This window comes from Lagopus leucura, unplaced genomic scaffold (assembly GCF_019238085.1).
Source record: "Lagopus leucura isolate 7727_CA_CO unplaced genomic scaffold, USGS_WTPT01 Super-Scaffold_100004, whole genome shotgun sequence".
NCBI lineage: Eukaryota > Metazoa > Chordata > Aves > Galliformes > Phasianidae > Lagopus > Lagopus leucura.
Window position 1 is genome coordinate 28,050,329 of NW_024962264.1, and position 13,780 is coordinate 28,064,108.

Sequence of the window (13,780 nt, forward strand, 5' to 3'; positions counted from 1 at the left end):
TCCTGGGTTTGCTGGAAAGGTTCATCCAGCGCAATTGAAACCTACCCAAAAGTCATCCAAGAAATTCAGTTCTCTTTCTTGCAGACAGGGATAATCAGGCTCTTAGCTGGGAGCTCCTTTTGTTTCTAAAGAGGCAGTATTAATTAGGGGCACCTTGCAGCGGTTTAATCCTGGCACTGATCATTGTGGTTTTATTGCAGCTTTCTTCATTCTTGTATAAACATGCTCCCATCCCTTCTTCCCCAACAAAAGGATATGTACTCCAGCAAAAATGTAAGATTCCCTTCAAAACATTTTTATTCCAAACATGCAGGAAGGAATGTTTTTTGGTACTGTGGCTGGATTCACAGGAACACATGCTGAAATCCCATTAACGTGGATGATGCAGAAATGTCCTGCACTTCAGAAAATCAATTCCACTCCCTAGTCCCCAGATGACCAAAGTGAGCCCCCGTGGGCTCACTGGCTGCACGGGAGCTTCACATGGGCTAAGGCTCAAGGCACACAGCACTGATTTAATGGATAAATAAAAAAGTGTATGTTCTCTTCAGTTTTTGAATTGAAGAAAGCCGATTTGACTCAGCTGACTTCAGTAATTATTTTCTCTCACTTGGATTTATTTCACAGTGAATAGCTGCATTTTTCATCTGATAATTTTCCCTCTAAGAAATACAGTCAGTAGTTCTGGGGGCCGTCATAGACTCCATCACTGAAACCCAAGCTCAAGAAGAGATGCTAGGAGAGGGGAAATACCATTTGTCTGTGTCCTCAAGCACCGGGAAGCAGGTTAACCTGCAGTGCTATCCTGGTTGAGGATGCTTGTTCAGACAGCAAGATACCAATGTTTCTTGTAGACATTGCAATGTGTCTTAAGCAGCCATTTGTCTTCCCAAAGGGCACCCCTTTGCATCCAATTCAGGTCTGATTTTCAGATCATGGAGTTCTAAGGAGAGCTAATAGCAATGAAGAACTTCACTTTCAATGCCACTTGGAGTTTACAGCAAGCCTTGCATTGGTAAACCTTTCTTTTTTTATTTCTTGGAGCCTCAGCTCCCAAATTAAACAAGACTTGCACCATACTCCTCTTTCTTTTTCCATAGGAGTCTCTTGGTCACAGGCTTACAGAAACAAACCTGAGAATGTGCAATCTAAAAGCAAAAGGCAGGAGCCAAATGAAAAAGCTCAACGTTCATTATTGCTGTATAAAACTTTACGGAGCCGAATCTGGGCTTTTTCAGGGAGTCTGGCCCAGGCAGGGAGAGACAAGGGAAATTACATGCCGTAGACAAAGTTTGTCATGCTGGGAAGTAGGGTCAGTTGTACTACAGCATCAGGCACAAAGATGAGAAGCCCCTGTTTCATGATGTGCCTCCTTTTCAGCTTCACAAACATTTCCATATCCTTCTCTCCCCATATGTTGTATGGGTGTGATTATCTGCTCATTTTCTTGCTTCTCAACATATGTATTTTATTTAAAGAGACATGACTAATTCCATCCTCCAGATTAGCTTGTTTCTTAAATCCTGTGGGCTTTCTTAAGTCATAAAAAACTCTTCATGAGGAGTTAGGTATGAAATTTAAAATAAAGGTTAAATAGAACTTCCAAAAATCATCTGCTGAACTGTTTAAATGAAATCCTTGATTTAACACAGCAGTATTGTGCTGGCAGGAACAGAGGGTTACCAATCTCATTTTATTTACTCAGCTGATTGAAATGCAGAAAAAGTAAACATCCTGGATTTGGTGCAGTGAGGAATGAGTTAGGTTTTGAAAATGCAAGATGCCTTCTCCTGCAGCAGGAAGTGCTCACTTTACTGATATAGACAAATAATTTACTGTGTTAATATCTTTTTGCTAAAAGGAGCTTCTTTTGTGCTTTTAGATGTTAAAAATAAATAAATAAATAAATGTAGAGGGACAGCAAGGATTATTTTGTATTTTTGCACTGAGATTTGGTCAACTCATCTGCTGGCTTCTGGATCTTTGATTTTCAGACACTGCAACTTGGAAATAGTTTGTGATGCTGAAGGGTTTGGAATCTAATCGCATTAGATTCACATGGGGGACTGGACTTGCAGAGCAGAATCACTTTAATCCTTCTTTACTTCTGGCTTTGTAGCTTCTTAGGAGCACACAGAGTATGCAGCATGGTATATGGGTCCAGCTCTTAGAAACCTGCCCAGCCCAGAGCCTGGGTATGACAGTGGATGCAGAAGGCCCAATCCTGTACCTTCAGCATCCTCAGTTGCCACTGAAGTAAGAGCTGAAGGTCTGTGTTACCTAGTGGGATGGGGTCCCTTCCTTCTGCAAAGCAGCAGATTGGGCAGTAAGCAGGGAGAGGGGCTGATGTGCACTCATGCTGACCTCAGTGCAGGTGTGATGGGGTACATATGTTGACTTGAGTGGTAGAAAGGTGCACAGAGTTTGAAACACAAGTTAGTGAGTGCAAACGGTTACAGGATCCACAGTGAGCCCATGACCTGAAATCCCAACTGGTGCATTTCCTGTAACTCAGTATTAAATAAAATTGCAGTACCTGTAAAGAGCAGACTTTCTTCTAAAATTTTCGCATGGCCCTGCTGACAAAGTAGCAAGACATCTTGACTGGGCTATGAAGAGTGACACGTTGAAAGCTTTTCCTTCCCAGCCAGCTGTGCTGCATGCTGCAGTTTTGGACTCCTTTAACTTCTGGGACAGCAGACTGAGAAAACAGCAACACCATAGATGCCTTTCAGAAAGGAACCATCCTTTTATTTCCAGTCCAGGAAAGAAAAACCTGTTAGTAGGGTAAAACCAGAGATCCTGAGCCACTGCTTGGGCCTAGCATTCTCTTGTCACTGCACAGCACAGCGTTCTCTGTCACTGCAAGACTTGACTAGTTTTTGTTGTTGGTTTTTTGTTTTTGTTTTTTGTAAGTATGGCCAAATGATCTGGATACTTCTGAAAATGAGGCATAGGTTTTTCTCTCCCTTGGGAAATCTCCCACTACACAAAGTTCAGGAGCTCAAGCTATGATCTTTGTGTCCCATATGGCTTTGAGAGCTGCAAGAGCTGCAGTCCATTAGTATGATGCATTCATCAGCCCAGTGGTTGGCTTCACAACTTCCTGGACCTTGTCCAGAAAGTGCTGTGCTTCATAGTCCCCATGGTTAGCACAGTGCTGCTTCTATGTAATCTTCATCTACATCTCTGCATGAGCAAACTTTTAGCAGGCAGCCTAAAGCAAACCCAGCAGAACCACTTGGAGATGCTGCACACTGCACAGAATGAAGTACTTACAAGCTTCCTGCCAAGCGAAGATATAGCACATTTGTATTTAGTCAGGGTGTGGGGTTTGTGTGCACCCCAGAGACAGAAACCCTGCTTATGCTGTAAAAACATCAGAGATTGCACTTCTATCTGTGTGCCTTTCTTGCCCACTGATGTTGATTGCAGCATCACATTCTGTTTGTTGCTCTCCAGTGCTCCATGAGTTTTTTTGCAGCACTGTTTGGTTAATATCTGACTGTTTTAGCTTTGGGTTTTGCCTCTTTATCTATGGCTTTTGTGATGGCTGTGTTAATGTCGGATGGTGATTGTAAAGCACTAATCTTTCCACTGACAGGTGTCATCCTTTAAGAAGTTGAGAAAAAAATCCATCAGTGGTTATTGATTTGAGAGAGTGTTCTGGAAGATATTAAATACCTCAGGTCTTTCTGTGAACCCATAAATCATGATTATTGTTTTAAAAGGCCATACATTTTAAATATTTTGTCAGCAAGCCCTGCCTGTGCTGATTGTGAAATACAAACGTGTCTAAAGGCTTTGCAGAATCTGTATGGTGTGGAAACAATCAGATATGTGGTTACACATTAGTATGTTTTGAATAATCATGGCATACCTTTGCAAAGTTAGGAGAAAGGAAATAAACAGGGTAAGCAATTCAGAGGGTAATTAATTACTTAGAGAAAATTAGATGAGCTCAACAGAATTGCTCTTTCCAATTGCAATAATTAAGAGCAAATCTCAGAAAGCGAGCCATTACTTCCCTGGGCAAGTTTAGAGGGATAAGAATGGTACTTCTGCCTTTGATGAGTGAAGACAGACGTAGGCTACCCCACCTGGGCTGGGGCATTGCGCAGGGCTGAGGGAGGGTGTGAAGCTAGGGGTTTCTTCTGCAAAGGAAGCTGAAAGGCACACAGCCCCTTGCACATGGCCAAGCCAATCTGCGTTCAAAACAAGACCCCACAAATGAGCACCAGTGGGCTGGGGAGAAATGGGGGCCTGCCATCAAAGCAAAGCAGCTAGAAGACAAGACCTGGGAATTATTGCTTGAATGTTGTTGTGCCGGACATCAGTGGCCTGAGGAGGGTGATTAGAAAAAGATTTGGCTTTGTGCCACTTACGTGGTAACTTTGTCACAAAATGTGAAGACAAATCCTTTAAGCAGTCTTCTACTGCTTGCTATTGATTTTTCTCCACATGAAGACGCTCCTTCACTAATTAGCAGTGAACCCGTCTGCTTTATGAGGGGAGTTCTGGACTTTCCAGCTACTTCCTGTAGATTTTCAGGAGTTCAATAAATCAATTTTTTCTAATCCTTGCAACTTAAAAAAAAAGGCAAAGAAAACAAACATCCCTATTGCCTCATATTGGTAGACAGAGGGGAGACAATAGTATGCTTGATTTTGTGTCACGCTGGTGCTTGCCTTCAGGAAACATCTGTCTCTGTACTTTATTTGTGCCACACTTAAATGAATTCTGTGGGCATTTCTGAATGCATCGGATGGTGCACATCATCCATCTATTTTTATTTGAGTTTCATCACTCATAACAGCTACTAAAGGTTCTGTGTGCCATGCCATCACTTTGGCATGTTTTACTCACTAGCCAAAGCATGAATTTTGTGGCCTGAGCTCTAAGTCCACATGCTTACTCCATTCTGGCCTTTTCCTGGTAACAGATATGGGAAAATACTTCAACTTCTCAAAAGAGTGATAAATTAGAGTTTGTTAAATCATAAAGAGTTGAGTGAAATGATAGCGTATGAAAGTCTGAATAGTTACATTGGTCTTTATTAAATGCGTTGTTTTACTCTAAATCTGGCTCAAATACCATTCTTTGTTAAATTTAAAAAAGCTCTTTTGAAAATAAGAACATATTGTTCTTATTAACATATGTTCTTTTTAAAGGAGAGTTGGATAGCTGCTTTCTGATAGTAGTCATCGTTGATTCAGAAGCATTTTAAGATGACTGTGTGTAAATTCTTGCCTTACTGTTCCTGCTGGAAAAGAAAAAAAAAAAAAAAGAAAAAAAAAAGGCCTTGATAAACCAGGATAATGCTGATTTACATACATGGAAGTGGGTTGCACTGTAAAATGTAATTCACAGATTTTCTCTGCCCCTGTACGTATTCTGGCAATTCGGTCACCTTGTGTCAAAAAGGTACATGTTGTGTTTTTAAAGATAGGCAGTGAAACAGATTTCCAAGCTTCTGTCTTTTTAGTTTGTTGGAAGCAGCTTAGGATGCATTAGCTTTTAAATTCCTTAAGCATCTAAACAAGGATATAAGTAGATAATCTGAGCAACTTTAAAAAAAAAAAAAAAGAAAGAAAGAAAATAGAAGATAATACAAACAATCCTTTCTCATAATTAAAGCAGAAAGTACTTTCAGAAATTGAAAGACATCTAACTTAAATAAGATTTTGAAAGAATTTCACATGATGTGTAATTAACACTAAGAAGTCTTTTCCCCAAGGTAAAGTCAGGGCTTTTTTAAGATTAGAAAATGGATTCCGTATTTATATGGTTTGGTAGACCATCCACTATCCATCATCTAGATTGCAAAGAAACACAAGGGGGTAAAGTAGGATTTTCAGGGTTACAGAAATAATACAGTCACTAAAGATCAGCTTTTTAATTTCAGGCATTTGAAAGTAAAGCCCTCGCCTAAGCAATCCTTCAGATTTCCTCCGTAATTATTAGAGAAATGTGTTTCTTCAGGGAGCGACAAAGATTCACCTGCTATAAGTACCCGTTCTTATATGAGACAAATTGCTTTTTGTGGGTGCCAGTTTCCAGGAATCAGAGCTGCTTAGTTCAAATTAAATGGGTTGAATCCCTTGGTTACTTCCAGGAATTGGGAAGAATTCATGCAAATCAGTTCTGGAGAACCCATGGTAGCTCCAGCCTCTCTGACTGCATTAGCTTAGGTTTTCCAAGGATTTATGCTTCAGCTATTATTTGCGTGCACTGTTTGTAAATATAATCTCAGTTTTTCAATAAGCAGCTACATTTTCCCCTGAGCTAAGACTGTTCCAAGGCTTTTTTCTTGTCTAAGAGATGGTTTTTATGTACTGCAGATAATGACACAGTATTAATGCAGCACTGATAGATTTCACAGACTTTACCTGGAAAAAAACACTCTGGAGTAATTTTTTGAGACTGGAATTGTTGCTAACACAAGAGTTAAGCTTCTTACAACACTTCAGTTGGTAAAATGAAAAGGAAAGATGTGTATTTCGTAAGAGATGTAAGAGACTAAGTCTTACAGGCCATGCATGTAGGGATTTGAAGTGCTTGGGAGTTGGGTGTTTGAATATCTCACTTGTTCAAGCATCCACTTGCTTTGGGCACTTTCCTAGGCACAACCACATCCAGATGGGTTGGAAATGGTGCTCAAACTGCTTGGGTGTTTTTGACAGTTCTCCCCAGCGTTAACCTCAAGCTAAAAAGCAACCTGAGTTTACCGACTTCACATTTCTCCCCTGTACGAAGATAAAACAGAGCCTTGAAGAAAAGCTATTGCAGTTCACTGAAGAGACTTGGTGAGGCAAAAATGGGGCAAAAAAAAACTGTGGGTGACCATGCCAGGTTGAGGCTGGGACTGGCAGATCTTGAAACCATTCTCTCAAAAGGAAGATAATGCTGTAGTCTGACTAGTATGTTGGGAATTATGCTTATGAAAAAGAGCAGTAAGGAGGTTCCAGTAACACACTACAGCGTATCAGGTGGAGAGTACTGAAAGTGCAGTGAGATTTTATCTTCAAGGATGTGTGCAAGCTTTCTGTGTAGCTATACTGGAATTCCAAAGGTAGTCTTTTTCAGTGAGAGCCAGGCTTTTTATCAGAGATTTCAGTCAATTGACAGTTGCATGACCAGTGTCAGAGCCAAGTCAAGGAGGGGCTGGCTGCAGCTCGCAGCTGGTCATGCTCGCTTCCATGTGCAAAGCCTTACTCGGTCACAGGGCAGCGAGTCAGACTGGCTCGCATGTAGCAAGCATACCTAATGACACTTGATGCTCTTTGCTTTTGTTTTGGTGGTGGCTGATGGGAGAAGGGAGGGGGGCTGAGCAGCAAGCTATATTCTCTATATGTCATTATATTTCTAATGTTGGTGTTCTTGTCTTTATGTCTATGCATTCTTTAGCTATGAGGATAACAGACCCTTCATCAAGTAAGAATGACCTGAATGGCTGATAAATTTCATTTATCAGTGTGGTCCCATGAACCAGCTGTCAGATCAATATTGAAAAATCATTAAAGCTTCTGTCATTCGCATTTGAGGCAGAAGAGCAAACTGTGCAGAAAAATGGCCAGGCATACAGCTAACGTGCAGAGTTAATGTTCTGCATATGTATTGCCAACCAATTGCTACTATATTGGCTGTATATTCTTTGATTGGGAGTTACTTGAATTCAAGTATATTCAATATTCTGAAGAAATGGTGTTTAATACAGACTTGTTATACCAATAGCAACCTTCTGGTCCACTGTGCTCCAGCACTGAGGGTGCTTTGTGGTAATGTAAATACAGAAGAAAATTTTCAGAAAAGAGCATGAGTGATAACCCATGTGATTCCCATTCTGGCTGATGGGTGCAGTGCAAACTAATCTGTATTCAGAGGATAATCTCCTTCCACAGTGGAGTACCCAATTGTCTCTAATTTTCAATTATACCAAAACATTATATGTTTGTTTCTTTATTGTTACAAAATTGCACTATGGAAAAGAGAAATTGTGGAAAACCAACAGCAAGTCTGTACAAAGAAAAACAAAAATCACAAACAAGCCACACCAAAAAAAAATCCTGCAAAGCAAGCCAAAAATGCTCAGAAATTACATGCCTTAGGGCATCCGTGCTTTCTCTCTTGCAACCAAAAAGCAAAGCACAGTAACACAGAATAAAAGCTGACCAACTTTGCAGTAGACTTTCAGTTTGTTCTTCTGGTGAAGAGTCCTTTGTGTTCATTCCTGCAGCATCATTCCCATATTCTCTTTCATTTCTTGATTCCTTTTTTTTTGCGGGCACGGGATGGAGCCATTCAAAGTAATCTCCATGCCCTCTTTATCTCCAGGTCTGTTTTCTGAAGCACAATCCTGTATCTCGTACAGTTTGCACTGTTGAGGGTCTTCTAACCCAAAGATTCCTTTCCATCACTAAAGGTAGCATATTTCCACTCTCATTGCACAATAACTGTTTCACACATCTGCAGCCTAAGGCTCTTTAATCAGGTTCAAGAGTTGGCTGCAGTGCAGGGCAGTATAGTTTCCTGATATTCTGTGGATCGTTTTTAGAAGTCTTTGTAATTGGAGGAACCTTTTGATCATGGTGAGAAAGAGAAGGGAGAGGAAAAAAAAAACAGTATTTTTCACTTCATTTGTTTTTGGTGTTTTTTTGTTTTGTGGGTTTTTTTTTTTTTTAATCAATAACATAAAAAGATTTGTATTTTTAAAATTGGCATACCATTAAAATTATAATGTGCTCTCACTGATGGTGGAATCTCAGGGAGAAAAATATACCAAGTGGTGAATGCTGTAAATGTTATCTAGTGTCTACCTTACCAAAGGATTTTGAGAATGCCTTTTCAATTTGCATCATGCTAAATATTTATTAGCGGGATTGGCTGGAAATGCTTCAAAGGAACTGTTCTGGTCTGATAGATACATAATAGTGATTTTTAAAGAACTGCTTAAGTAAGCAGTTACCTTGGGGAGCTCTTCTGGCCATGTGCTCAGAAAATACATATTTTATAAACTCCAGTGGAAGGAATATTGCTGTATTTTCATTCTAATACCTAAAGAAAAACAACAGTAAACATTAATAGAACAGCAGTGTGCTTCTGTTTGCAACAAGCCCTGCTAAAAGCAAGGGGATTCACAGCTGCAGGTGCTGTGGAGTCTCAACAGGGGAGACTGTCAGTCTGCCCTGCACTGGGCTTTTTCCTCTGAGCTATTGCTGCTTCATCTTTCTCTCTCCTACCCCATGCCCTGCCTAGGAGAGAGCAACCCAGATACTCCCAGGCCCCATTCATGTTTCTGTGGGGCTGGAGCATCTCAGTTAACCAAAACACAGGCAGATTGTTCCATGAGCCTTTGGTAGCAGCTAGAGCTGCTTCAGGCAGTCAAAGAAACAGAGATATTGGCTGGCTGCAGACTTATCTGCTCTGGAGAACCAACGGGTTAATGGTGAGGAAGGGGTGCAGAAGTAGGCATCACTGATTGGTATTATTTCATTCATTTTTATGATGCAGTACCTGCTTGTTTCTAGGGAAGAGGAAAGAATCGTGAAGGAAAGGTCAAAGGGATGCTCACAGTGCTGCTTGCTGTGCAGCTGTGTCTCCCAGCTGGTAGCTGGTTCTCTCCCCTATGTGGCAGCCATTCTCATAAAGTCAAGATAAATAAGAACTTGGAAATTGAGGTTGGTGGTTAGGAGCAGGAGCCGGTCCCCAGTCTGCCCCCATGCTGCTTTCCACACTACCTCTTTTTCTGATATTGGAAGATCAGCCTCTGAGAAGTCAATTTAGCACATGATTAACTTTATTTAGCGGGGAAATGTGGAATGTTTCCCCTGCCCTCCCAGCCTGCCTAAAATCCAACTGAAAAAATGATATGCAACAGCAATCCCATGGCCCAGGTCCTCTGGTTGTCCTTGGCCTCTCCGAGGAGTAGAGAGGCACCATTTCTCTCAGTGGAAAGACAGTTAGATGCTGTCTGTCCTTGCAGAAGCTTGCTGGGACAGAGTTTGCTGTTGGAGAAGACATGGTGTGTGGGCACATATACGCGTGTCTGTATTTTCCTTCACCATAGAGCAGTGTGAAGCAGTGTCAGAGAGCATCCTTGCAAGGAGCTGATCTGGCAAGTACCTGCTTGTTGTAATTTGGCTGGCTCTCTTATGGGAGACCAGCTAAAGGGCAGCAGTAAATGTGTCTTGGTGGTAGTTGTAAAGAAGCTAATCCAGCTAGCGCTCCTGCCCCAGGCAAACCAGTGGCCATTAAAAAAGTGACATTCATAGTTGTTTTGGTTGGTTTATTTTCTTTTTTTCCTGCCATTTACAGAAACGGCATCTACATTGTGTCATATACATAAACACTGCTTTTACATTAAACAAATGGGGAAAAAAAGCCAGAAACACTGCAGACGCTTTGGTTATGATGAATTTCCATTCTCATAACATTTCCATTTTCGTATATTTACTCAAGCTCCAAGACTTGTAAACTGCATCCAACTGAAGACAAAAGTCCCTACAGCTCACTTTGATGTGCTGTTTTCTTTTTGCTAAAACCATGGCCAAAGCTCTCCCTGTTTGCAGACATGTGCCATATTTTATAGATGAAAGACCAATCCTTTTCTTTCTTTTTTTTTTTTGTTCCTTCTAACAGGTCCTGGGTGATAGGTGCGATAGCCCTGCTCTGCTTATTAGGACTGACCTGGGCATTTGGACTCATGTATATTAATGAAAGCACAGTCATCATGGCGTATCTCTTCACCATATTCAATTCTCTGCAGGGAATGTTTATATTCATTTTCCATTGTGTCCTCCAGAAAAAGGTAAGACAGACTGTTCTCAGCGGCACAAGCGGTGGTAACAGTGTGTTTTGTTGCCTAACAACCACAGCATAGTGTTGGCGCATGTGCCCTGAATTCAGATCGAGCAGATTTGTCTCGGTGTGCCTAATAGGGGTGGTAGTTAGAGTGGAAACTGGCAGGGGAGTGAGGTGATAACGAAGATATGTGGCAATGGCATTTCAGCAGCCAGGGTGCTAGCGGTGAGCACATTGGAGGCAGCGCACAAGACAACTCGTGCTTTGCAGGGCTTTGCGATAGCAAACCTGCAAAAGGGCTCTGCCTGCTGTTGGCCAGATTCTCCTTTTCCTTACACCAATGTGAGGCGTAAGTAGCACCACAAGCATCCAGAGGGTCCTTGTGTGTCACAGCAAAATGGGGCTATACATCTTCATTTGCAGTCCTTGCAGGAAACAGCCCCTTTCTGTAGTAGTATATATTGGAGAAAGTATGGAACAGGCTGCTTCTCCCACTTTTTTAAGAGCAGAAGGAGCCACGCTCTGCAACAGTTCACTAGCTTTTGCATAGCTTGGTTGTAATGTGGGTTTTTGAAAATCTTCCTTGCACAGTAAGTACTTCTTGGTGGAACTTGAAATATGCCCCAATTAACATTGCGAGGTAACAGTGGAATAACTTAGGTAAACCCCAGTTGGAAAAAGAGAAATAAAAATCTCCTCATGCATATGTAGATCAAATTTACAAACTTTGACAGTCAGTAATAAATATTTTTAAGAACCATTTTATTCTCCACTGGAACTCAGTAGTGCACATCTCTCTCGGTCTGTGCAAACCTACTGATAATTGTTGATGTACATCTTGGTTTCACAGGCCAAACTCTATATCCAAGATAAGCATATAGAAGAGTTTACATGTGGATACATCTGAGTCCCAATCTGTCAATGTAACTAAGCTGCCTCAGTCTCCAGCACAGCATCCTGTCATGGCACTGTACTCTCCTAGGGTGTTCAGTAGGCATTCAAATCCCTTCTGCCATTCTGCCTCAAGCCAGTCTATGCTCTTAAACCACCACTGATGCCTTTGGGGTTGCTCCTGATTTACAACTGCATAGAGGAGAGGAGAGTGCAACCAGTAGCTGGCTGTGGGGGGGTGCATCTCTCTGATCCGAGAGCTGAAAGAGGAATGGTTTGAAAGGGGGAAAAAAAAATCCTATCTATCATGGGCTAGAAAATCAGCAGAAAGCTGCAGAGAGGCAAGCAGTGGGTGGCTAATTAAAGCAATTGAATTATTTTCCCTCAGCAAAGGATTGATTAGGCACTCGAGTGTATTGGGCACTCGTGGTATTGTGTTTGTCTCAGGCTCTTAAGGAAAAGCCTAATGAAAAAGCTGTAATTTGCTGTTTAAACAGTTGTTCTGCAGAGTTTTCAAATGCTCGTAGATGGTCTAGAGACATCTTGCAGCTAACTGTGTGCTCCAAGTAATCACAACTGGTGTTTTAGTTCATGTGTGTATTATTTTTTTTTCATCAATGGGCAACATGACCTGCGTTTGGTTTTTCTCTGCAACGTGTTCATTTTCAGCCTAGCCCCATTTACTTTCCGGGTGTTGTTGCCTATTAAAATCACACATACGCAGACATGAAGCTCAGCCAAAGCCCAGCTCCTGCCCTGGCACAGCTCAGCACAGTTCCCATGAAGGTGACATTGCTTTCCTGCAGGTGAAGAGGTGTCCGGGTTTGCCTGCAGTGCCCATTTAAAACATGCCCGGCACAGTGCTGTGGAGAAGCAGGCTCTAGCTGCCCCTACAGACTGACAATACAGTCTCTAGGGCTACTGGCTGTACAGTTTCCTCAAATTTCAGTTTAACTGCAAGAAATATATATATATATATATATATATATATATATATATATATATATATATATTTTTTTTTTTTTAAATCAATAGCTCTTATATGTTTCTTCTGGAATCTTTCTTTTTAGTCCCTTGCCAGAAGCAATAACTTTTAGTACCTTGATGAGCCAATATGCCAGTTTACATCAAATCTATGAGGATATTAATTTTCAGTCATAAATAGTGTATCTGTAGTTTCTGCAGTGCTCCTTTGATGTGCCTCAGAGGTAGCTACAACTGACTGGTGTCAATGAGCAGCTTTGCCAGATAAAAGCAGTCCCTTACGCCCTCGTAAATGGTGAGCTAACACTGCAGGAGCAGTCAGCTGCAAGGTGTAAAATAGGCTCATTTCCCACAATAGCTATCATTTTAATGAACCACCAAGGAAAAATCAGCAGCCATGTTGACAATTTTAAGGCTGTGGGGTGGAGGAGGAGCTGCCCACTAACCACCATTACTGTTTCCTTGGCTAGGTACGTAAAGAATACGGAAAATGCCTGCGCACACATTGCTGTAGTGGGAAAAGTACAGAGAGCTCTATTGGCTCAGGAAAAACCTCGGGGTCACGGACACCTGGAAGATATTCCACAGGCTCACAGGTAACCCATGCTTCTTGTCCTTGCCCCAAGACTTGGCACTTCTGCATCAATTTCCACGTTGGGTGAGAAGCTCTCCTCTGTGCCTCACCCTCCAGCAAGTTTGGTAGGAGTCCAAGAAGCTGCCATAGAGCTACCTACATTGCAGCTGCAGAGATTTCCCCATTTCCCAGACCTGAATTCAACATGGTTGCTTCTCTTGGGATTTGTTTGCAATTAGTACCTCTCCAAGAACCTCCTGAATAATTGCAGTGGGCACAAAAAGTTCACATTTGCCACTCAGAGGCAGGTGACTGCTCATAATCTGAGCTATCCTACCTGCTCTCCATGGAGATCAGGAGCTTGGGAGCATTTTGTTGGCTGTACTGCAACCCAGCATGTCCTTTAATTGCCATCTCATGGTTGTTGTCACTGCTATCACCACGTACAGAAATCATAAAATAACTGTTTTTCTTGCTTAAAAAAAAAGAAAGAAAGAAAGAAAGAAAGAAAGAAAGAAAGAAAGAAAGAAA

General features: G+C 41.6%; 1 protein-coding gene across 9 annotated transcripts in view; it reads left to right on the forward strand.

Moving 5' to 3' along the window:
• Positions 1–13,780, forward strand: part of ADGRL3 (adhesion G protein-coupled receptor L3) — a 488,009-nt gene that overhangs the window by 441,494 nt on the left and 32,735 nt on the right. For all 9 annotated transcript variants that reach the window (XM_042871027.1, XM_042871034.1, XM_042871026.1 and 6 more), the window contains 2 exons: positions 10,639–10,807; positions 13,146–13,271. In XM_042871027.1, coding sequence (XP_042726961.1) covers positions 10,639–10,807; positions 13,146–13,271 — 295 coding nt within the window. The remainder of the gene's footprint in view (positions 1–10,638; positions 10,808–13,145; positions 13,272–13,780) is intronic.